The 25,857-nt window shown below is 51.7% G+C and overlaps 1 protein-coding gene and 1 pseudogene across 6 annotated transcripts; one reads left to right on the top strand and one right to left on the bottom strand.

Annotated features, from left to right (window-relative positions):
- Positions 1 to 1,646: 1,646 nt before the first annotated feature.
- On the bottom strand, positions 1,647 to 25,824 carry Numbl (NUMB-like, endocytic adaptor protein). 6 transcript variants are annotated; one of them, XM_087652956.1, is made up of 11 exons: positions 25,276 to 25,459; positions 21,971 to 22,055; positions 19,159 to 19,298; positions 17,275 to 17,349; positions 17,105 to 17,179; positions 15,098 to 15,238; positions 9,674 to 9,863; positions 7,249 to 7,554; positions 4,607 to 4,729; positions 2,595 to 3,086; positions 1,647 to 2,540 (listed from the first exon to the last, which is right to left on the bottom strand). In XM_087652956.1, the coding sequence occupies exons 1-11, from the start codon at positions 25,297 to 25,299 to the stop codon at positions 2,404 to 2,406; spliced, it is 1,788 nt and encodes a 595-aa protein (XP_087509082.1). In that variant the 5' UTR covers positions 25,300 to 25,459; the 3' UTR covers positions 1,647 to 2,403.
- On the top strand, positions 11,261 to 11,837 carry Rpl14-ps3 (ribosomal protein L14, pseudogene 3; annotated as a pseudogene).
- Positions 25,825 to 25,857: the final 33 nt, after the last annotated feature.

The raw sequence follows: 25,857 nt of genomic DNA, 5'->3' as shown, positions 1-25,857 counted from the left end.
TTATTCACAGACAGGGTATCATTGTGTAGCCCTGACTGGCCTTTTAACTCAATGATCCTCCTGCTTCAAGCTCTGGAGTGCTGGGACTATAATTGTATGCCACACCAAGCTTTTTCCTGGGTCCATTCCGAGGGCACCCAAGCCTGTGGAAAGGAGGTGGGGGTGAGGGGACTGGACTGTGAGTTCTGTGCAGGAAGGGCAGGCACTCCATGCAGGCCATGGGAGAGAAACTGGTCCAGTGTGTGTGTGTGGGGGGGGGGGTAATGAGGGGTAGGGAGGTCCTGATGAGATGCCCCTCTGTGGAGCTACCCCTGGTACCCTCTACCTTTCATGTGCAGGGCTGCTGAAGGGCAGTGCTGAGAAAGACTTCCATGGTAGCAGGAAAATGGCTGTGCAAAAATCAGTCCGGGGTTTCCACTGAGCAAAGGCTTGAGGGTGCCCCATCTCTAGCAGAGCCCTCTAGCCCTGCCTGGGGTCTGTCTGCATCCCAGCACAGGAGTCTGGTTCTGGAGTGAGCTCTTGATGCCAGACCCCAGTCTGTTTCTACCTGGCTTCAAGGCTGGCCAGAGGCTCCCTTTGAGTCCCAGCTTCTCTGTTCTCCCCAGTCAGGCATGTGCACCCCGTCCCCCATTAACACCATTAATTAATAGGAACAGAATATCGGGTTGCACAAAACCACGTTGTTTTAAGGAAGCATAAAATATAGTTGGATATGTAGTTATCTATTATCTATTGCAGCACTGGGGACAGAACCAGAGCCCCGTTTATCACTGAGCCACAGTCCCAATATTTGGTGTGTGTGTGTGTTTGTGTGTGTACGTGGGTGTGTAGAGCTTTGGTGCTTCGTGTTTCGTCCGATCAAATTAGCTATGTATCTTAGGATGACCTTGAACTCCTGATTCTCTTGCTAGCTTCCAAGCCACCAGGCTCAGCTCCCCAGTCATTTTTTTTAAAGGCCTCATAGATTATGTTCAGGGACCTAAACAATAACTCTGGGGTTTTAAATGCCAGTGGATAACAAGCACGGTAGTGCACACCTCTAATCCCAGCACTACAGACACGGAGGCTGGTTGATCTGAGCTCTAGGCCAGTGTGGGATACATAGACCCTGTCTCTCAAAACAAACAAAAGGAAAAACAAGACACACCCAGGAACTGCCAGGGGAAACTTTGGCCCGAGTTTTGGAAAGTGCAACCGACAGGCTTTTCCCAGTGTGGTCCAAGATAGGCTATGATGAACCACTTGGAATGTTGATCTCAGACCAATTAACAATAACTCACAGTGTGTCTTTCTGATTGCTTGGTTCAGAGTCTGTTAATAATTAAGAAAGTGATGATTAATTCTGGGCTCCCTCTATCCCTGTATCCACACAACAGACACTGATCACTAAACCATGACTCAGAGGTCATATTTGAAGCTCAGGGAGATGTTTAAAGTGACAGAAGGGGACAGACTTTCTTCCTTTGACACAGGGTCACATGTAGTCCAGGATGGCCCTCATGTTATGGCTGCCGAGACCCACCATGAGCTCAGGATCTCCCTGCTTCCAGGCCCCCAATGCCCGGATCAGACAGGGATGACCACGCAGTGGGAGAGGCCCCACAACAGGCTCCTCTCTCATACACGCACCTTGATTTCCCAGTGGCCACCATTATAGTCTTCCTTTATTGGCTGTCCTTGTATAATACAAATCTGCAAGTTTAGATACAAAAAAAATCTGGAAATAAAAGATAGAAAAGTACCCGCCAGGCAACGCCCTTCTTCTTCTCCTGGGACCCCTCCCCAGCGGGCACGGACATGAGGTAACAGAGCGTCTTCATCCTCCCCCCCCCTCTCCGGGGCCCCCAATCGGGCCCCACCCCGTGAGACCTTGACCCTCCGGAAGACTCGCCCCCGAGTGGGGGAGGGGGCAGGGCAAGCACAGCATTGGCAGTGAACACAGCTTGGGCAGAATGGAAGCCCTTAGCTTGTGCTGTGTGTATGGGGCAAGGAGAGAGAGAGGATGAGCCCGGCTCGAAGTGGGCCCAGGAGTGCCCCTAAGTGGGCATCACTCCTCCATCCTGCCCAACACTGGAAAGTGGAAGGGCACAACAGAAACTGGGGAAAGTAGCTTGAACAGAGGGCATTCCGTGACTATGGCTGGCGAAGGGGCATCGCCAGCCTAAGTCCGGCAGTGAAATGGTTCCCTTAGCCAGGCTGGGTCCATCCCTGAATTCCATCTTGGCAAAATCTAGGCATCACAATATTGGTTCTGTAGTGGTTTGTGAGGGGTGGTGGAGAGAAGGGCTTAGAGGGAGAGTTGAGGGGCGCAGCTCAGGGAGCAACACCAGGGAAGAGGCTGGGCTTCCCCTCCTGAGTGTGGTACACCTGGGTCTGATGGAGTGGGGGGCAGGGCAATTTGGGCTACAGTTCAATCTCGAAGGTCTTCTGCAAGTCACCAGAGAAGGGGTTGGAGGGTTTCTCCACGGCGGGCTTGCCTTCTAAAGCTGCCCACTGGGCCTCAAAGGGGTCCAACTCAGGGGCAGGGGCAGGCGCTGGCTCTGGGGGCCAGGGAGCCCCATTAGGGCGTGGACGGGCCTGGCCCCCAGGGGCACTGGGTGCGGTAGGTGGGGGGAAGGCCCCGGCTTTTCCAAGCAGTGTGGCAGGTTGGGGCTGGAGCTGAGCAGCTGAGCAGAAGGCGTTGGCCACCATCTGTGAAGGTGTGATGCCCACCACTGGCACCCGGGGCATGGGTGGGTAACCCAGGCCTGGGTAGGCGGGCACAAATGGAGGCTGCATGTGTGTGGGTGGCAGGAACACAGCCACCTGGGCAGCTGCAGTGTCAAAGGGCCCCACTGGGGCGGAGAAGGGTTGAAGGGTGGGGGCCATGGTGGGCATTGGTGGCACGGAGGTGGCTTGTTGCTGTTGTTGTTGCTGCTGCTGCTGCTGCTGCTGCTGCTGCTGCTGCTGCTGCTGCTGCTGTTGTTGGGCCTTAGCCACCTGGGACACTTCCTCCAACCATCGCTCAGCCTCCGACGGTGTCCGCTTGTGCCCGGGCTGGAAGGCAGTTGCAGCAGGTACAGAGGGCTCACCCCAGGCAGACGTCCCTGGAAAGGGGAATGAAGGTCACAGGTTGCCATAAAGAATCTCAGGCTGGGGGCTGGAGAGATGGCTCAGTGGTTAGAACACTGGCTGCTCTTCCAGAGGTCCTGAGTTCAATTCCCAGCAACCACATGGTGGCCCACAACCACCTATAATCAGGTCTGGTGCCCTCTTCTGGCCTGCAGGCATACATGCAGGCAGAAAGCTGTATGATGTATACATAATAAATAAGTAAATTTAAAAAAAAAAAAAGAATCTCAGGCTAGGAGTCAGGGCGGCCTGGGAATCCGAGCCCAGGGTCTACGAGGAGAGTCTCTGAATCCAAGCCCTCACCCGCTGTCCTGTCCTTGGGCAGGACTGAACTCATAACAGGTTTGCCGTGGGGACACCGTGCAGTTCTGAGTCTCGACAGCCCTTGGTGAAAATGTGTAACCGGGTGAATGCTTGATGCCCACACAGCCCTCTGCCCTTCACTGGTCAGTCCTGTGTTCGATGTTAAACATTCTAAATGCCACCTTCATTCCAGTATTTCTTTTCAAAAGAACCTACTTATTTATATTTTATATGCACTGGGATTTTTGCCTGCATGTATGTCCTGGTGTTGGATGACCTGGGACTAAAGTTAAAGACAGTTATGAGCTGCCATGTGGGTGCTGGGACTTGAACCCAGGTCCTCTGGAAGAGTAGGCAGTGCACTTAGCTGCCGAGCCATTTCTTCAGCCTCCGTTCTAGTGTTTCTAGTATTATTTTCAGAGGCTGAGACTCTGTGACAGCACAAGTCTCCCTCAGACTGCACCAACGCAGGAAGATCCTACTGCCTCAAGTTTGTACTTTGCTAAGGTTCTGGGGTTGCTTTCTTTTTAAAAAAGATTTATTTATTTTATATGAGCACACTGTTGCTGTCTTCAGACACACCAGAAGAGGGCATCAGATCCCATTACAGATGATTGTGAGCCACCATGTGGTTGCTGGGAATTGAACTCAGGACCTCTGGAAGAGCAGCCATCAGTGCTCTTAACTGCTGAGCCATCGCTCCAGCCCCCTGGGGGTCACATATTTAATGTTTAAGATTTTGAGAAACCCCCGTGGTTGGGGAAATCCATGCTCTCAGGTGACCTGCTGCGGTTCCATCCATGGTCTTGTAGCTCTGAGGCCATCCCATGGCTCTAAAGTGACCTGGCAGCAGGAGACCACACTGGGTGTCTGGGTTGATCTTCACTCCGGGGCGGTCCCACAGCTCTAAGTCTGTCATTCTAAAGTGACTTGTGGATCTACGACAAGCTTTAAGAGGATTTCTAATTCTACATAGATCCCACAGTCCCGAGGCAGTGTAGTGGTTCTGTAGCCGTCCCACAGCTCTGACACAATCCACAGGTCAAAGGTTCAAAGGGCACACCCTGGGACATCTCAGATCCCTAGGATTTCCGAGATGGATTTCCAAGATGGCCGTTCACAGGCAAAGGAAAGCAAGAGAGCTGGAGAGTGACTGCTCGGGGAGGGGGAGAGGACTGGGGGCGGGGCCTACCTGTGGTGGCAGACGGTGGCCCTGGCACTGGTGCTCCGGCACTGGCGAAAGACGAGCTGATTTGTGTGCACAGGGCACTGATGCCGTCGCTGTCACCAGTACCAGGAGGCTCCATCTCAGGCACTGTAGGGGTCACAGAACAGTAGAGGTGAGCAAACAGGCTTTGCCACAGCCCACCTTTACCCCGGGCTCAAGGACACCCGCGTGACCTAGACTCCTTCTCTTCTAGAGGTGTGTAGGTCACCAGGCAACCACAGTCACTAAAATAACTGTGCACAGGGATGTGTGTGACAGAGCGCGGTGAAACGGTAAAAGCCAGTATGTGGCATCTGGTAACTGATGGTCACGGGAATCCCAAACCAGGATCTCAGGATCTAAGCGACTCCAAGCTGGAGAGACTCTGGAAACTATTGACAGTGTGCATTAATTAAATAGAGCACTCTGCCACACGTACGGCAGGGGCTTGAACCCAAGGAATGGATTCTGGCCGAGCTGATGCTCACTGGCTGGGGATATATCCTGCTATGTGGTGGAGGAATGGGCCCCTGGCCACCTCACCTGGCCCGGCCTAACACATGCACCATCACGGTGGAGATGAAATTATGCCCCCAAGACAGGAGACCTAGAACAGGCATGGTGGTCTCAGGAGTCTTGGAGGAACAAAGACGCCATCCAAGTCAGCCACAGACCAACATGTATGATGTGCAACAGACCTTTGTCATGTCTTCGAGGGCACAGGTGCATTTGAAGTGGGGACCCACGTGGTGGCCTGTGTAGCTTCTTGATCAATGTCTAGGACAACTGCATGGACACGTGCAGGTTCAGGAGTGTGGGGGCCTTGAGCGTCTACCTAGGCAATGCAGACATGTGTTTGTGTGGATTTGCACGGAGCAGGCTTCTGGGCTTGTGTGAACCTGAGAGTGTGGCATTTTAAGTGTGGAAATCTGGGCACATGACTTCTGAGTGCATACTCTGGTGAGACGTCAGAGTGCGCGTGAGTTCTGCGCAAATGTAACTGAGCTTGTGACTTCCGGTGTCTGTGTTGTGTATGGCAGCATGTGAATCTTCTGTGCGGCCATTCGTTCTCAAGTGAGTGTGTGCAGCTGGCTACAGGACTGTACGGCTCCAAACTGAGCTTGGGAAACCATCTCAAGCACATGCATGACAACTGTGTGTGTGTCTGATGTCAGGTTGTGTGTGGACAGCAAATGTGCAGGTGTATGACAGCCAAGGACATGGGATACGTGTCATTCTCAGCAGGCACTGTCATCTGCTCTCAACCCGATGGAAATGAGTCAGCACACACACACACACACACACACACACACACACACACACACACACACACACACATCTCCACAGCCGTGGGAGCCAGGAGTCCCACAGGTGGCATGTGGGATTAGTGGCAAGGGTCAGACTCATGGCTTTCAAGACCTTTGCACAGCCCTCTTGTTTGCTTCCCTAAGGCAACAGCATGGCGTTATACCAAATCTTTCATCTCCCTGGCCCACAGCACACATTTCTTTCACAGACATGATCTTGCTAGGTAGCTCAGGCTGGCCTTGAAATCATGACCCTTCTGCCTTTGGAGTGCTGGAATACTGTCCCAGCATACTTCACTCAGATATTGCTTTTAGATTACAGCAAAGAACACCTCTTTTCTTTCCCTGGCCCATGACAGACATCAATAATCAAACATAATGCTCCCCACCATCCCACCTCCAGTGTGCGCTTTGCTTACTGTGCCCATTACTTGGGCAGATCTTGCAATTCCATTGTTCAAATTCTGGAAGGCTCTTTTAGGCAAACACAGAACAGAACATATTGTAGCTTTCTTTTCTGCTTGGCCCATGGCAAATTTGCTAATGAATTGTGTAGCCCAATACCTGACTCCTTAGGGTCTCTTTGTTCATAGCACAAATCAGGATATTATGACATATGCTATCCCTCTACTCTCCCTGACCAAGGCAGACACTGTTAATCTATTTCAATCCTTTCTTTTCCTGAGCCAGAGCGATCCTTTTAACATTCATTTGATACATGTTATAGATCTATCGACCAAATGTTTGGAAGGATCACTAAATGATGGTGCTTTCATCCCGCCCCCCAAATTACATCCATGTTGCCCCTCCACCTCTTTTTTTTAAAAAGATTTATTTATATTATGTACCCGAGTATTCTATCTGCATGTACACCTACATGCCAGAAGAGGGCACCAGATCACATTACAGAGGGTGTGAGCCACCCTGTGGTTGCTGACATTTGAACTCAGGACCTCTGGAAGAGTTGTCAGTGCTCTTAACTGCTGAGCCATCTTTCCCTTGCCCATGGTAGACTTGCCTGCCCGAGGCAGTTAAAACCTGTGCCACCTCACCTGCTTCCCTTAATAACAGCAGACATTATTAGCTGATCTCGACTGTACTACATTTCTATCCTTTACCCAGGGCAGACATGACTTATCAATCATGATTTGTGCTAGCGCTCTTCTATTTTTTTGTTCATGGCCGACACTGTTAATGATCAGATGGTTCCACGTTTAACCCTTTGCCCCCAGTGAATACCACATCCCTCCTCAATCCCTAGCCCCTATCAGATAGTGCTGATTGATTTCAATGCTCCTTCCTGCCGACCCCAGGGCTCACCTGTGCCCTTCACCTGGAAGTCTGTACGGCGCTGCAGTGTGGATGGCAGCTCATTCAACCGTAGACTCAGCTGACGTTTGAAAGGTGAGTTCTTCTGGCTGAGGGCAGGAAACCCACGAAAGGAGCCCTGGCGAACCAGCTGTTCCAGAGGTGCATGGCGCCGGGGAATGGCAGCAGCAGTGGTGCCTGCAGCCACTGGGGTACCCGCCTCTCCCTTCTCACCAGGGGATGTAGTGGCCGGTGTCGGAGAAACGTGCCCAGGCTGGGCAGGGCCAGGAGCCACAGCAGGAGCAGCTGCTGCTTCTGCTAAAGACACAAGGGACACATTTGCTAACTTCCTTAATTAAGTCATCGAAACCAGGCCCAACAGGCCTTGTGTTTATAGTGCTGGGGATGGAACCCAGGGTATCATTGTGTTTACTAGCTGAGCAGTCTACGCTAAGACCCAGACTGGTGGACTCTAAGAATGCTCTTTGCTTTTACTTTCTTCCTTAACTCCTACTGGGACAGGGTTTCTCTGTGCAGGCCTGGCTGTCCTGGAACTCACCCGGGACAGCCTTGAACTCAGAGATCCCCCTGCATCTGCCCCTGCTGGGATTAGAGCGTACCACCAGTACCTGGCTAAGAAAGTATTATAACACTGAGCTCTAGCCCCAGCCCCTCACTGGGGGGATTCTAGGCAGGGGCTCTACCACTGAGCCACGCCCCCAGCCCCTCAGTGGGGGATTCTAGGCAGGGGCTCTACCACTGAGACACACCCCCAGACCCTCCCTGGGGGATTCTAGGCAGGGGCTCTACCATTGAGCCATGCCCCAGCCCCTCACTGAGGGATCCTACGGAAGTACCTCACCTCTAAACTATAATTCGGCCCCACCTGGCCCTCTTAGTCACGCCCCAGTGCTACCTTGTCACCCCACACATCCTGTCCTCAAAACAGGATGGTCACGACCCTGAAAACTTCATGATTCCCACCAAGCCAAGACCACTTTCTCAGGAGTCCACTGAGGTATCATCCTCTGCCTGACCCTCCATCTCTAGCTTTCTATCCCCCTCCATCTCCCTCGGCTGCTCTCATTCTCCTGTGGCCACTCTCTCCTTTCCTAATAATTTACATTCACTTGGCACATGAACATCTACATGACAAGGCCCAGGAGCCATGCAAGCATTAGCTCATCCGATCACACAGCCATTCACGTGGTCAAGACTGTCACCATTTTACAGATAGGAAAGCTGAGAGGACTTACTGACGTCATCTTGGAGACAGCCTGCCCTTCCCCTCTTCTCCCAGCTTTGACTGGTGACGTTAGACTTGGCTTGGTTCACTTTATCCTTTCCAAATCTTTCCAGTTCGTTCTAACCCCTCAGCCTGGGTTCTCACCACCCTGGGATTGCTCCCTGCCCTCTGCCAAACCTTGGGAACTCTACACTTCAAAATGTAGGCTCTTCAAGAGCAGGTCCCTTTCCTCCCACAAATACACACTGCCTGCCTTCAAACCCGAGCCTCACCACAACTGCAGCCTGGGTACCCCAGTTACTCTGGAGCTTCTATTCATCTTCATGAGGTAAAAAGCCTAGCCTGGAGCTATGGCGGCATCTTGGGACAGGAAACAGGAAATACCTCCTTCCCATCTCAGTGCTCTGCTACTTCAAGAAGTCCCCTGCCCTCTCTGGGCTCCTGTGTCCCTGGGCTACCTCCCCAAGGCCTCCCTGAAAGGTCAGTGAAGGCAGAATTGAGTTCGGTGTTTCAGATAAGCAGCTCTGTGTGTGACAGGCTCTGCGCTAGGCTAGGTGGGCTAATCATGAAAGATGGGCCTCAGGCCAGGAGCTACCTGGTAATGCCATGATCGTGAGAGTTAGCATGGGAGACCTCACCTGTAAATCCCCCTCTGGTTGTGCAAACAGTGAAGTGCTTTTTACAGTGCTGAGTCCCTGGAAATCAGAACCACTTTTGCATACAGTTCCCTTCGTAAATAAAGAGGCATACTGCAACAGTTGTGGCATCTGGCAACAGTCTTCATGCCTTTTTAAATGGTTATTTTCTTTAATCCTTATTGTTATTTTATTTTATGTGCACCATGTGTGTGCAGTGTCCTGGAAGGTACTGGACACCCTAGGACTGGAGATACAAATGTTTGTGAGCCCATATGCGTACGTTGGAAGTTGAACTGGGTCCAAGAGACAGAGGCTCCAAAGAGACCCTAGAGCTGCTTCACTGACGCCCTGACTTAGACGACATGTACTACGGTGAGCACTCCCTGCGCACCCCCCACCTCCATCTACCCGCAGAATGTCGTCCCAAGAATTCCTAAAATTGAGATTTGCTCTGCAAATGTTACCAACCTTGGCCACTGCCGCCCTAACTACTGCTCCTCTGCAGGGATCCCTAAATGCGCATCTGCGCCCCCTGCTGGCGCACAGCACCCACCTTTCTTCTTGTCCCCAGCCTCGCGCTCCGCAGGCCGCCCGCCACCGGACAGGCGGAAGGAGCCCTCGCGGGCAAAGCTGGTGCGACTGGCATCGAAGGCGGCGGTGACTCCGCACTCCTTCTCCCGTCGCTGCTTCCTCTCCAGGCAGGCAGCGAACGCGCAGCCCACAGCGTGGCTCAGCCTCTCACCCTGCAGGAGAGGTGGCCTGGTTAGAAATGTTGCCCAGACACGGGTGGGAGTGGGGTGGGGGGGAATGTCCACCCCCTGCAGGTTGGATGTCTACAGCCAGGGGACCCAGCTGAATCCCTGAGAGGCAGAGGCAGGCAGATCTCTGTGAGTTTGAGGTCAGCCTGGTCTACAGAGCTAGTTCCAGGAGAGCCTGGGCTACATGGTGAGCCCCTGTCTCAACAAACAAAACAAAACAAAAACCAACCCCCTTCCCCCAAAAGAAATAAAACCAAACTAAAGTATAAAGTGTGACCCTTAGCCTCTACCAGCATTTATACACACACACACACACACCCCACAAATATAACCACAGAGGTATCGAGTGTTCCTAGACCAGGAGACTTAATGTGGGCAAGACAATAACATTCCCTAGAGTAAGCTGCAACTAATAAAATCTGTCAAAACCCAGTAGTGAGTACACATGGAGCGACCCATGGCTCCAGCTGCATATGTCGAAGAGGATGGCCTTGTCAGACATCAGTGGGAGGAGAAACCTTGGTCCTGTGAAGGCTCCATGGCCCAGTGTAGGGGAATGCCAGGGCGGGGAGGTGGGAGGGAGTGGGTGGGTGGGTGGGGGAGCTCCCTCCTGGAGGCAGGGGGGAGGGGGTGGACCGGATGGGTGTGTTTCTGGGGGAAACTAGATAACATTTGAAATGTAAATAAAGAAAATACCCAATAAAAGATAAAACAGAGCCCAATGGTGTCTTTGCAGAAATGGAAAGGCTGATTCGGAAATTCACACGGAATTCCGACGGATCTAGAGTAGCCAGGCCAATCTTGAAGATAAGCTGCCAGGTGTGGTGCGTGCCTTCAATCTCAGCATTTGGGAGGCAGAGGCAGGAGGATCTCTGTGAGGTTAAAGCCAGCCTGGTCTATGGAATGAGACCCTGTCTAAACCAACAAGCAAACAAAAAACAAAACCCAAAATCTATCCACATATAGAATCTGTCTATACCTACATATCTACATTTGTATCTTTATCTCTATATAAATCTACCTATATATCTTCATATATAATAGAAAGACAGGGTCTTAATAGGTAGCCCAGAGTGGCCTGGAAGTCACTATGTAGCTCAGGGTGGTTTTATAGTCCCGAGTCTCCTGAACCATGCTCACTCAGTCTCACTGTGCAATTCAAAGGGGCCAATTTTATATGTTTGGCTTTTTAAAAAAACTTAAAAAGTTAAGCTGAAGAAGTTCTAAGAATTTCATTATTAATATTTTTAAAATCTGCTGTATCTGGTGCTTTATGCCTGAAATCCCAGCATCTGTGCAAGGCTATCTTCAGCTTCGTAGAGCATCTGAGGCCAGCCTGGGCTACATGAGACTATCTTTAAAACTCAAAAGCAGGCTTCTTGCTGAGTCCCACCAACATGGTGTTCAGGCGTTCCGTGGAGGTTAGCTGAGTGTCCTGCATCTCCTTTGGGCCCCATGCTGAAAAGCTGGTCGCCGTTGTAGATGTTATTGATCAGTACAGGGCTTTAGTGGACAGACCCTGCACCCAGGCAAGGAGACGGGCCGTCCCTTCCAAATGCATGCAGCCCACTGAGTTCATCCTCAGGTTCCCACACAGTGCTCACCAGAAGCATAGACGAAAGGCTTGGGAGAAGGCAGATATCAATGCAAAATGGGCAGCCACGCATGGGCCAAGAAAATTGATGCCAGAGAAAGGGAAACCAAGATGACAGACTTTGATAGCTTCAAGCAAAGAAAATGAGGGACGGAACAATCAAGACTGAAGTGAAGAAACTTCAAAGAGCTGCTCTCCTGAAAACCTCTCCCAAAAACGCAGCTGTCGATAAGGCTGCCATTGCAGTAGCAGCCTCAGCAGTGGCTGCTAGAGGTAAGGTCCCATTGAAGAAGGCAACAGGACTAGGCCAGAAGCCTGCAGCCCAGAAAGAGCCTTCTCTAAAGGCGACTGGCAAGAAGGCGTGAGGCTGTGCAAAGAATAAAGGTTCTTTTTGACACGGTGGTAAATCTCATGTGTGGACTCTAAGCTTGTCACCGAGTGGGTAGTGGAAGACTTTGGGAATGCAGACAGATCAGCTACATAAACTCTACCCGAGCCTTGGTACTTAGCATACAGCCAGAGCCCAACTGACCCTTTATACACTGCACCATGACGATTATCACCACAGGACTGACGCTTGTACAGATAAATGTATTTCCTGCCAACAGGTAGAATTCCATCAAAAACAAAACAAAACAAAACAAAACAAAACAAAACAAAACACCCTCAAAAGCAGGGCTGGAGGGATGGCTCAGTGGTTAAGAGCGGCTGGTCTTCCAGAGGTCCTGGGTTCCATTCCTGGCACCCATAAGACAGTTCATGACTGTCTGTAACTTCAGTTCCAGGGGATCTGGTGCCCTCTTCTGGACTCTGCAGGCACTGCAATGCACAAGTGGCACAGATGTGCAGGCAGGCAAAAACAGTCATACACATAAAATAAAAATAAATTTACAAAAGAAAAAAAACCTCAGAAGCAAGTGGGGCAAGGGGCTGCTAGAGCTAAGGTCCCATTGAAAAAGGCAACAGGACTAGGCCAGAAGCCTGTAGCCCATGCCTGTAGAAGCATGTTCTACAGACACTGACAGCCTGAGTTTGAATCCTAGTACCCACGTAAAAGCTAGGCCTGGCTCCTATAATCACAACACTGAGGGGCACTGAGGGCCACTGAGGGGCACTGAGGGGCGGAGACAGGTGGGTTCTGAAAACTTGCTTGGCAGCCAGCCTAGCCAATCAGCAAACGTCTGGTTCAGTGAGAGACTCCTGCATCAAGGAAATGAGGAAGAGAACAGGAACGTTATCAAAACTGAAGGCCACAACCTGTGCCCCAGATGAGGTCCGGCTGCCTGTCCTCAAGCCAACGAGAAGAGTCAAATTAAGTGGCAAGCAGAAAGAAAATGTATTTCATGTGGCCGCACTCGGAGGAGGGGACTGTGTGGCCATGTTGAGAACTTGGCTGTGTGTGACCACAATGAACCCAGGAGAAGCCACTGAAGCTAACCCCGGAGTAGAGATGTCGCTGTGTCCAACATCCCACACAGCCAGGTGGCTGTACACTGAATCTGCACCACCAACCACAGGCAGTCAGCATAGTTCCCCAAAATAGCTACAGCGGATCTCTCACCCTCGTGCTCTTCCAAAACTTCTCAGTCCCTCATCAGAAGTGGAGGCTGTGTCCGCCCCCTTCACCTGAAAGACCTCTGAGGCTCACTGGGCACAAAGTTCCACGAGGGCCAGGTTAGGTGATATCAAGACCATGTCGGAAAAGGCCAATGTCAAGACCACGTCCAAATGGCCACACAGCACACTCATGTCCAGTCCTTTCCCTCCACCCTCATTTTCTTGCTTGAGAGCCTTCAGGTCTCCTCTGACATCCATGCTTGAAAGATTTATGGAGAGGTGCTCTGATAGCCTGGATGGGGGTGACACTGACCCAGCCAATCTCCCGATGTATAAATACTTATGAGGCATAATGGAATGAGAGACCCTGGAACCAGGACAGCTAGGCTTTCCTCAAATTCTTAAAACACCCACAGAGAGGGCTCATGCATAGGCTTGTGACTCTGCGAGCTTGGGGATGAATGCCTTCTGTAATCCTAAATTTTAGCATACACACAAGAGGACCAAAAGTTTGAGGGCAAGGGCTAGTGAGATGGCTCAGTGGTTAAGAGCACTGTCTGCTCTTGCTCAGGACCTAAGTTCAGTTCCCATCAGCAGCTCTCAACTGTCTGTGGCTCCAGGCCTAGGGATTTGACGCCTTCTTCTGGCCTCTACAGGTATCTGCAGGCACATGGTGTACATACACACAATCAGGCCTGTAAGTGCACACACGCGTACACATACACTATAAATTCTGATAGGAGGGTGATGAGAACAGATATTTTTTCTTGGTGTTTGATGTGCCTGTACTGAGCTACTCACATCCCAGAACTCTCAGCAGAGATGAATCGAATTTCCTTCTGTGGTTTTTGTCTTGTCTTGTCGTTGTCTTCTTCTTCTTCTTCTTCTTCTTCTTCTTCTTCTTCTTCTTCTTCTTCTTCTTCTTCTTCTTCTTCTTCTTCTTCTTCTTCTTCCTCTTCCTCCTCCTCCTCCTCCTCCTCCTCCTCCTCTTCTTCTTCTTCTTCTTCTTCTTCTTCTTCTTCTTCTTCTTCTTCTTCTTCTTCTTCTTCTTCTTCCTTCCTCCTCCTCCTCCTCCTCCTCCTCCTCCTCCTCTTCCTCCTCCTCCTCCTCCTCCTCCTCTGTGTGTGTTGCAAAACAGGGCTTCTCTGTGTAGCCCTGGCTGTCCTCGAACTCAGAGATCTGCCTGCCTCTGCCTCCCAAGTGCTAGGATTACAGGTGTGCATGTGTGCTACCACCACCTAGCTACTGTTTTGTCTTTTAGGACAAGGTTTCACTGTGCAGTTTTGGATAGCTTGGAGCTCACTGTGTAGATCCCAGGCTGGCTTCAAACTCATAGAGATCCATCTGTCTCAGCCTCCAGAGTGCTGGCATTAAAGGTACCAGCATAACCTGCAGACACTCCCTTCTTGAGATGTGTTGTGGTTCGAGTAAGCTTGGCCCATGGGAAGTGGCACTATTAGGAGGTAAGGCCTTGTTGGAGAAAGTGTGTCACTGTGGGATGGGCTTTAAGGTCCTGTGCTTAAGCTTCACCCAATGTAGATGGGAACCCCTCCTGACTGACTGCAGAAGACAGTTTTCTGGCTGCCTTCAGATCAAGATGTAGAACTCCTGTCTCCTCCAGCACCATGTCTGCCTACATTGTAGCTGCATGCTTCCCACCATGATGATAATGGACTGAACCTCTGAAACAGTAAGCCATCCCTAATTAAATGTTGTCCTTTATAAGAGTTGCCTTGGTTGGGGCTGGAGAGATGGCTCAGTGGTTAAGGGCACTGACTGTTCTTCCAGAGGACCTGAGTTCAAATCCCAGCAAACACATGGTGGCTCACAACCATCTGTAATGAGGTCTGATGTCCTTTTCTGGTATGTCTGAAGACAGTGACAGCATACTTATATATAATAAATAAATAAATCTTAAAAAAAAAGAGTTGCCTTGGTCATGGTGTCTCTTCCCAGCAATGAGACCCAAACAAAGGTAAGATGAGAAGACCAGGTACAGAGAGGCCCAGGACTTGTCCCCCAGGGCATGCTGATGAGGGCAAGAACCCCAGCTGTTTGGAGTACTCACAGAGTCCTTGAGGGCCAGGAAACAGTGGCAGATCCAGCGGCGTGTGGTGCCATCACGGCATATGTAGGAGAATGCCTTGTCCAGGTTGCGGTCAGGAGCACAGAAGGACACCTTCTCGATGGTCTGGTCTACCAGCAGGTCCTAGGAAGGGTTGAGGAGGCAGGCAGTGAAAACCATCTCTCCTGTCTGCAGTCAAGACATGACCTCATCCAGAGTCAAATGTGGACCCAGATGTCACGGAGATAGCCATAGGCCAGTCTGCCCCAGGGTCATGATTCAGTCCCTTGGAGCCATGTGAGATGGAGGACATAGCCCAGAGGTACAGCCAGGCTATAAGGAAAAAGACTCAATGGCTTGCAGGGGCCAGGAAGAGGCACTTATTAACCTAGCCGAGGGATTTCTGCAGGAAGAATTAACTAGGTAAGAAGGCAGGAAGGATGACCTGCGCAAAGGAAACTGAACACCCACAGCGTGTACTGGGCAACGCCTGGCAGGTGTATCTGTAAGTGTCTAGAGCCAGGGAAGGCAAAGGGAACAAACAGATACCCAGGCCTGTCAGTGATAGGCCCTGCTACTAGTGGCCTCCCTCCCCTGCATTAGAAAAAGACCCAGACCCTGGGTCCCAGTGATCTTGTCTAAACACAAAACAGGGCTGAGGATATTGTGGTCGGTGGTTTGAATAGGAATGGCCCCTTAGACTCCTGTGTTTGAAAGCTTGGCTTATGGGGAGTGGCACTACCAGGAGGTGTGGCCTTGTTGGAGGAAGTGTGTCACTGTGGAAGCAGGATTTGAGGTCTCCTATGCTCAAGCTATACCCAGGGGGGCACAGTCTCCTTCTGCTGCCTTCAGGTCAAGATGGAGAACTCTCAGGTCCTCTAGCACCACACCTGCCTGGATGTGGCCTTGCTTCCTGCCACGATGACAATGGACTGAACCTCTGAACTGTAAGCCAGCCCCAATGAAATGGTGTCCTTTATAAGAGTTGGTCATGGTGTCTCTGCACGGCAGGAAAAACCCTATCTGTAACAGATGTGTTCGAGAGGTAAAGTACTTGCCTAGTGAAATGCTTGCCTATATGAAATGTTCTGGTGTATCAACACTGCATGAACCAGGCGTGGGGAGGGAAATGCCCAGACCCCAGCACTTGGAAAGCACAGGCAAGACGACCTAAGTTCAAGACCATCTCTGGCAAAATAATGAGTTTGAAGCCAACCAGGGCTATGCCAGACCTTGTCTCAATAAAACAAAAACCCCAAAATATCTAACAAGCCACATTTGTTATTTGTTAGTATGCCAAGCCTTTTTCCTTTTCTTTTGGTCAGCATGAAGCCCAGACCAGCTTTGGACTTGGAATCCTCCTGCTTCAACTTCCCTAGGGCTAGAATCACACACATGTACTACCACATGCCAGCCACTAGCAGAGATGTGTGCTTCTCCCTTTTTCGACTGTGCGTCTGGGCACATGTGTGTGTGCACGCGTACGGAGGGTCAAGGTTGAACCTGGTAATCACCCTCAGGCACTCTTCCACCTCAATCATTGAGACAGGGTCTCTCAATCAAACCCAGAGCTCACTGATGTGAGTTTCTGGGGCTCTGAGCTCGCTTCCTCATGCCTGCTTTAACCACTGCACAATCCTTGCTGGCCTATTTTAAACAGTTCATACACACAGACTTTCTGATTTGATGATAGGGTCCTTTTTTTTTTTTTTTTAAAGACGAGGCAACGGGAGCCCAGAGGGGTTAAATCTTGTGCCTAGGGTTTCCCAGTTGGTGAGGGGGTGGCTGGGATTGGCGCTGAGGTGGCTGCTCCAGTTCGTGCACTCATCCCACCCACTCTCTGAAGCAGCTTGCAAATAACCACAGCCCTCATTCCTGAATTAGGACTGTGCAGCCAGCCAGGCCGATGCAGGCACACATGGCGTTGTCTCGAGGGCCCCCTTGGGAGGAGCATCCCATGGCTGGTAGCAGGTGGGAAGCCTCACTCCACCCCACATACAGGCCTCCTACCTTGGTCTTGTCATCCACCACTCGGAGCCCATCAGCCGACACCCACAGGACAGACTTCACGGACTTCCGGCCCATCTGGGATGGGGGCAGGGAACAGGGGGGCCTGATCAGGACCGGCTGGCTCTTTCAGACTGCCCTTGCCCACTCCCCGGATCCAGCCCCTCACTCACCGCCTTCAGCTTCTTCACCGCGTCTTCACAAACGTGCATCCCCCGGGACTCCTCCACTTCCACGTGGCCCAGGTACTTGGGTGGAGGAAGGGAAGGAATGGGAGACGCAGAGTGATCAGTCGTTGCTGGCGTCACTGGGCAGCCCATAGCTGGGGCCGCCGTTCTCAGCCAGTCAGATGTATTCACTCATTCTCCCTGCACCTCCCATCCACAAGGTAGGAGCCCCATTCCTAGTCCAGACACACAGCTGAGAAAAACATACAGGGATCTGTGTCCTGCCTGTATTGCTAGGCCTACACACACCACTCCTGGCCTTCTGAGGGCCAGTATGTCTCTGTGTCCCTGCACATGTGGTACAGGCCACAAGGCTGTTCTAACCTACTCTGACAGCAGCTCAGAAGATCACAGGCCAGTGCTGGAAATGTAGCTCAGTGGCGACTGCTCGCCTAGTATGCACAAGGCTTAATCCCTATTGTGCACATATGAACACACACACACACACACACACACACACACACACACACACAGAGAGAGAGAGAGAGAGAGAGAGAGAGAGAGAGAGAGAGAGAGCACAAATCAGTGTGCAGGTGCATTGACTCTCTCCAGAATTTACAGTGAGACTAAGCACCGTCCATTGCCCAGAGTTGCAATTTTAACTTTGCTGTTTTTTCCTCATAACCTCCCCTCCTCATACTGGGGATGGGACCCAAAGCCTTACACATATTAGATAAGCAAGCATTCTACCACCAAGCCATATCCTCAGCCTTCCGTGGGAGATTCTTGGCAGGGGCTCTACCACTGAGCCACACCCCAGCTCCTCACTGGGGGATTCTAGGCAGGGGCTCTACCACTGAGCCATGCCCCCAGCCCTTCACTCAGAGACTCTAGGCAAGTGTGTCCTACTAAGCCAAATCCCCAGACTTGCTGCACAAAAGTGATAAGACCTTCCCACTTAACAGATGTCCTCTTTTTAAAGATTTATTTATTATATATGAGTACACTGTAGCTGTCTTCAGACACACCAGAAGAGGGCATCAGATCTTATTACAGATGGTTGTGAGCCACCATGTGGTTGCTGGGATTTGAACTCAGGACCTCTGGAAGAGCAGTTGGCGCTCTTAACCACTGAGCCGTCTCTCCAGCCCAACAGATGGCCTCTTATTAACTGGCACTTTGCATAATCTCACCAGCACTACCTACCAGTCCCTGACACATGAACCCCTCACATTTTGGGTCCACTTCCAGGGAAGAGAAAAATCAGGTTGAGGACCCTAGCCTTAGTGTCCAAGATGAGAAGGGTTGAAGCCCACACCTCAGGCCAGAATCCAATTGTCTCCCCTGGGAGAGCAGACATGTTGTCAACCAGAATGCCTACTGCAATTGCAAACACTGACAATGTTTTAGGACTTCTTGTGCAGGTTATCTGTGAGCCCCTGAAGAACTGGGTGACTGCTCTCCACCCCTCAAGATTATCTCCCAAGAAATACCTTTCTGGTATACGACACCAGTTAGGAGTTTGAGTTCAGGCCCTCCTGAGCTACAGAGTAAGTTCAGGGCCATCCTGGACAATTTAATGATCCAGAGCCTCAAATAAAAAAAGGAGGGCTATGGGGTGGGGAGTGTAGCTCTGTGGCTAATGTGCTCCCCTGCATGCGGGGCCTCGAGTTCCGATTCCACGAAAGTGAGTAGGGCATGCTCTACCATGTCACCACGGAGGTGTGGCTTAGTACCAATGATGGGAGGTCTGGAGATCACAGCACACACAGCTCACACAGCCCCACAGTACAGATCTGAGATCGCTTCTTCGCAGTGCCCCAGGACCAGCAGGCACACAGGTAGGCACAAAGCAGGTGATGCAGTTTCCCACCCACCCGCTGCACTCACCCTAACGGGGAAGCTGCATGTGCCCTTCCGCACCGCATCCTCATCTGCCTGCCACTGGTGTGGGCGTGACGCCTCAGGCACATAGGCTGGCTTCCTCCGCCGCAGACTCTGCCGTAACTTGTTCATGGTGCCCGCCCCGTCTAGTGACATAGGATAGGGGTATGGATCAAAGATGGAGGTCAGAAGGTATGGGGTGGGGGGATGAGGTGATAGCACTGAGGACTTGCTAGAGGAACAGGTATTGGGGTGAGTAGCTCCAGTCGGTGGACATTGGTTATGTAGTGGTCCAGAGTTGTGCATTCAGAGCGTCAGAATCATGTGGCCAAGGGGCACGGAGACCGGGACAGGTTAGCAGGAATCGTCAGTCATGGGCTTTAGGGGTTTTAGCCGTCCAGGGTTTGACTGGGAAGAATGGCAAAGATCCAAAGGAGGAGATTTCATGAAAGTGGAGTTTAAGGACGTAGGGGTCAAGGGTCATAAAGTCATGGGTGTTGTGGGTATGAGGGTCAGGGAAGAAGGTATTCAGAGGTAAGGACATGTGGCTAGGTGGTAGTGCGCTTGCCTAGCATGCAAGCAACCAACTCCAAGAACAGAAGAGAGGGAGGGAGGGAGGGAGACAGAGGCAGAGAGAGTGTAACATATGTGCAGGCCTCTGACTGCTCCGTACAGATGAAGCAAGGCCTCAGGGGTGGTGTGTGTATGGTGGGGAGCTGTATAAAGAACCCTTATGGGAATCATCGCTCATGTCCTTCATGCGCTGCGGTTGTTGTCTGTGATACGAATCCGTGCAGATTTTTGCTGAAGGGCATTCATGTGTGAGTGGCCATGAGTATGCAGTGGTGCACGCTATGTGTCTGAGGGGCCATGCGTACGCACTAGCGCGTGCTGTGTCTCTGTCTTGTTCTGCCTACGAGCGTATTTCCGTGCCTGCTGCCTTGGATAGACTGCAGAGCTGCATCTATGGCTGTTTTCCACAGAGAAGGTGTAACTATTGTCCTTTATGGCTGTTGTCTAGGACATAATTGTAAGATGGTGCCTATGTCCAAGAGGGCAGCCATTAATGAGCCTCTGTGTGGGTGGCTTTTGCTTTCTCAGTTGAGCCTGCTGGATGTTTTACTTTTTAGATCTGTATGTATGTATGCATGTATGTATCATATATATGTGGATATATGGTTGTTTTTTCTTTCTTTCTAAGTCTTTATTTTATGTATGTGAGTACACTGTCGTCGTTTTTAGCCACACCAGAAGAGGGCATCAGATCCCATTACAGATGGTTGTGAGCCACCATGTGGTTTCTGGGAATTGAACTCAGGACCTCTGGAAGAGCAGCCAGTGCTCTTAACCACCGAGCCATCTCTCCTGCACCACCCCCCCTTTTCCCCTTTTTTTTTTTTTTTTTTTTTTTTTTTTTTGGTTTTTCAAAACAGGGTTTCCCTGTGTAGCCCTGGCTGTCTGGAACTCACTCTGTAGACCAGGCTGGCCTTGAACTCAGAGATCTGCCTGCTTCTGCCTCCTAAGTACTGGGATCAAAGGCGTGTGCCACCACTCCCTAGCCTCACTGTATATTTAATAAACTCACTCATTCATAACCAAAGGCAGGGCTATCCCAGGGCATTCTCTGGGCTGGGAGTATGTCTGCCAAGCAATGCTATGACCATGAGGGTGTTAGCTGGACCGAGTACAGTCATCAGCTCGGCTTCTGACCGAGTGAGCGGCTGCTGTCTGTGCGAGTGCTGAGCACTGTTTGTCAGCTGTATGCAAGAGGGTAGATTTTTGGGGTTCTCAGGTGCTGTCGGTGAGGCTGTCTACCAAAGTGTGGCTGTCAGGACTGAAGTCACAGCTCTGGTGGCAAAGTGTGTGCCTAACATGCAGTAAGCTCTGAGCTCTACCTCCAGCCCTGCGTAAACAAGGCATGGCGGTGCGTGCCTGCCGTTTGAGCACTCGGGAGAGGTGGAGGCAAGAGTATCGGTTCAAGGCCATCCTCGGTAACAGTTCAAAGCCAGCTTGGGAAAAGGGAGGCACTGCTGTCTGACTCTGTGAGTCCATGCATAGTGGGTGGCAACTTCTTATTCTTCTTCCTCCTCTTCCTCCTCTTCTATTTCAAAACAGCATCTTACCATGTATGATGGCTGGCTTAGAAGTCACGATGGAGACCAGGCTGATAACAAACTCAGGAGAGCGGTGCCTACCTCTGCCTCCTGGCTGTTGGGATTACTGGCAAGCACCAACATTTCATAGCTTTAGAGGTGGGTCTCATGCGGTCCATGCTATGTAGCTGAGGCTGGACTTGAACTCCCAATCCTCATGCCTCAGCCTCCCAAGCTCTAGGTTTGCAGGGCTGTGCCATCATATCCGGTCACGCACATCTCTGGAGTGTGTATCTGAGAATGGGCGTAGACTCAGTGCCGGTGGTTGCCTGCGTGAATCTGGGAGGGTTTCTAGATATGTCCACGTGAGCATGTGTCTCTGTGTGAGTGTGAATAAGTGGCCACTTAGCGCATCTGGAAGCGCTTGACAGTGCATTTTGACAAATGTGTGAAGAGCATCTGTATGTGCAAATCCACGGATATATGAGACTCTGCGTGTGTGTATCTGCAAGAGTTTGACCTGTACGAAATCACTGTTGTCAGGGAGGCTGTTGGTGTTTGTAGGTGAGAGTTTAGAATGTGACTGTGACTGAGGGGGCTTTGACAGTCACCAAGTATGGGAGAAAGGCTGTGTGGCAGTGCTTGGCAGCTCCTCCGGTCATACCGGTAATGACCACGATCCATGTATAATGCAGCCCCTGTCCTTTGTCAAGTTGGTCACTCACCTGACTCCGTCCTGAAGGTTTCAGGGGGCCCCGAGGCCCCACAGGGGGCTGGGGGCAAATGCTGATCAGGTCTCCTGGGTCCGCCCTGCTCAAGGGAGTGAGACAATGAGAAGTTTGTTGGGGCAGGGGATTTGGTCCCCTCTTCAGCCCCCTCCATCTCAGGCTCCCTAGTAGGAAACCTGGTAGTCATAGCAACTGTTACTAGGGAGACCAGCCACCTGGTTCTAAGTGCCCAGGAAGGAGTAGGTGTGTTGGGGGACACTGATCAGGGGGCCTCAACACCCAAGGCGATGATGTGAAGTGAGTGTCTTTGCCCTCTAGTCCAGGATTATACACAAACATATGGCCATACACACCCGACATCCAACTTCTTGGCCCTTAGTCACAGTTCAGCACACTTTACCACACAGACATCATAAGAGCTATGTACCTCAGCTCACAAGGTACAACTGCCACCAACCATTTGGCCTCCTCGAGTTCGTGTTCACTAACATACATAGTTCTACAACGGTCATTTGTCCACACGCTTGCAGTGCGCCTCAGCCCGCCATCCACACCTACTCCTACCAACAGCTGATACTGTCCACTCATTCTCTTAGCTACGTACAACGACTTGGGCCACGAACCACACACACCAGGGTTATACCTGTCCAGCTATACTTCATGTACTTCATGGCGGCTGTATCTCCTCAGGCAGCCACCCCGAGAAACACATCCTGAGTGGCCATCTATTTGGTCACCCATAAGCATTTGGTCACACAGTGACACAATCTCATCTGCATATGGCCCCATGCCTACCTGGTCTTAATAACCTCCCCCTCCCATCCCAGCACACACAGTGGTAGCTGCACAGGGACCATTCAACCTCAGACCATAGCAGTCACACCAACACACCTTTTCTGACGCCACACATTCAGAGTCACATAATATAATGACACACTATTTGGTTGTTATAGCCATGGCAGAGTCCTCTGTGACAACCATGCTGTGTCTACACCTGTCTTTATACACAGCCACATAGTACAGATGCTAATGGTCACCATCTGAGTGTTACAGACATAGCACAGAAGCAGCCAAAGAGAGGAGGGGGAGGAGGAAGGAAGGCTGCCCTCGGACAGCCACATACATTCCAGAAACAGTTGTGTATGCAGTCACTCAGCATCAGTGCCCACGGTGCCCGGCCATCTGTCATGTTGGTGTCCCACACACAGCACTACCACGTCACCCTATCACAGAGAAACAGTCTCCATGAGGATTCGTGTCATGTAGACAAGAATGTGGCCACGTATAATCAATCACTACCACACGTGGACAGATCTACAAAGTCACAGCCCCACTAATGCTCAGAATCTCACACATAGACACTTAAAACACATGGTTCAGTTCCCCACACCGCAAGTACGCAGTTGAGTGTACACATAGATGGAATGGCCCAGACACAGCATTTATAGCATCATAGCATTTATCGAGGAAAACATGGTCCCAGACACCACCATGTGCACAGTCATGACATCACCGAATCACAGACGCATACATACGCGCGCGCACACTTTTACAGTCCAGGGCTCCAGCATGGAGTCACCCAGGGTAACAGACAAGTGGGTCACATGTTCACACAGAAGAAACACAAGCTGGTCCCATACACACTCCTAGTGCACACAGGCAACATCCATAACTTGAGCTTCACACAATTAACCTTTTGCAATGGACAAGAGTTTCAGATAAGAAGTCAAATTCACAACTCAAATCACACACACGAGGCTGTCATGCACACTCAGTGTCACACAGCTAGGTGGACAGTCACTTATGCAACCCCAGTCACATTCACAGACATGGCGAAGGACACCCGACTACCATCATACACACAGCCATCCCATAGACCCGGTCCCATAGACACAATGTGACTTCAAATACAATGGCAGTCGCACACCGAGTTGCACCGAACGCAGTACAAAATCAGACATAAGCACAACATTGTGTCACACATGGCCAGAGTCACAGGCACAGTTCTACTTACACACAGTCACAGCTCCACTCACATCTTCAGTCGGCTACACATAAGACCAACCTCAAACCCAACACAGATGTCAACACATACCAAGACCATACATACACACAGGGTCTCACAAAAGACATATGTATCTATCTAAACACAGTCTAAAAAAGTACAGGAGCCTGCACAGTGAAGGGCTGCCATCATATCCACAGACACACACACACACACACACACACACACGCACGCACACACACACCAAACACCACCACATCCAACCACAAGCATGCAGGCAGACAACGCAGGATACCTCATCCTTGCCAGTTGTAATGCAAGCACACACACAGCTACAGTCACACAAACACCAGGTCACACTTCTAGCCACATCCCCAACCCTTGCACACACACACACACACACACACACACACACACACACCAACCACACACAAAGCCGCTGGTCACCACAGAGGCTGCAGACAGGTTTCCACCCGTCTCTGGGGAGCCGCCCCCAGCCCAGGCTGAATCCTGGAGTCTGGGGGGCAAGGGAAAGCTGAGCATTGTCTCCGGGTGGGGCCTCTTAGACACTGAGCAGCCCTAGGGACAAAAGGGGTGGCCTAGGAGACCAATGTCTTGAGACCCCTGACTAAGCATGGGGTGGAGGTGGGGGTAGGGGAATGCCTGAAATTCTCCTTATTTTATTCATGCTGGGGTGGAGTTTCAGACACAGGGACCTTGTTCTGAGAAGGGGATTTGCCTGGGACACCGCCCAAGGGCTTGGGGGGACAGGCTGGATCCAGGACCCCTGGGAGTAGACAGTACTTGGAAACCGCCCCCCCATCCCCCAGAGCGTTAGCCTTGGCAGCTCTATCCAGGGACCTCATCTTCAAGACATCGCCCAAGGGGGTGTTGTGCTCACAGAAACCCTCTGTCAGGGAAGAGTACTGATTTTGTCTGGAATCGGCTCAGTTAAGGCCTTAGCTTGATAAAAGGGACTGTGTCCCGGACCCTCAACGCCAAACCTTGCCCAGGGAGTTGTACCTAGAATTTATGTAGCCCTGTCCTTGATTTGGGGGGAATCTGTATTCCATGATTCCTATTTTCAGGGCCTTCGCAGAGATGGCCTGTGCTGGACCAGACCCCAGTCTGGCAGGTTTGGGATTGACGCGAACCTGTTCCCGGACCCCCACCCAGGACCACCCTCTCCAGCCTTGGCATCTTCTCTCCATCCGGGCGCTGCTGCCGCCTCCCACCCTCCGCCACATCAGCAGCGGCGCCGCCCCCGGCCCGAGCCCCCCGAGCCCGCCCTTCTCACGCTGGCCGCCGCGCTGCGGGACATCCAGGGCCCGGGCGCCCCCGCCTCCCGCGGCCCCGGTTGGGCCCGGCTACCCGAGTGCTGCTGCTGCTGTGGTGGCGGCGGCTCGATCTGACGCGGGCCGGGCCCGGGGCCGACGGCTGGTGCGGGATGCAAGCGCGCGAGCCAGCTCGGCTCCCGGGAGGATTCCGTTCCGGGGGCGGGGGAGCATCCCTCCCTCGGCGCCCCGCCCCGACCCCGCCCATTGGCCCGCCGCCTGCTGTATATGCAAAGTGTAACCCCGCCCTCCCTAAGACCACGCCCCACACAAACACTACCCGGTCTCCTCCCGAGCAAAGACCGACCTGCCCCGCCCCTTGGCCTGGCCTTGCGGGAACCTGCACGCATCCCTAGAGGAGTGCCTCTGTGGTTCAGGCGCAGGTTCTATTTGCTTCCATAACCCCTGACCTCAGATCCCCTATGGTTCTGCTTCTGAAGAATTGCTTTGGGAGGCGCCTTGACGTCCTCAAATCTTGCTTAACCCCACGGTTCTCCCAGCCCGGCGGGGGCGGGCAGAAGCGGTGACGAGGCACTTTTTGCAGG

The sequence above is a fragment of the Rattus norvegicus genome, chromosome 1, assembly GCF_021556685.1.
Source record: "Rattus norvegicus strain SHRSP/BbbUtx chromosome 1, alternate assembly SHRSP_T2T, whole genome shotgun sequence".
NCBI lineage: Eukaryota > Metazoa > Chordata > Mammalia > Rodentia > Muridae > Rattus > Rattus norvegicus.
The sequence above is the reverse complement of the archived record's forward strand: the minus strand, read 5'-3'. Positions and strand labels throughout refer to the sequence as shown.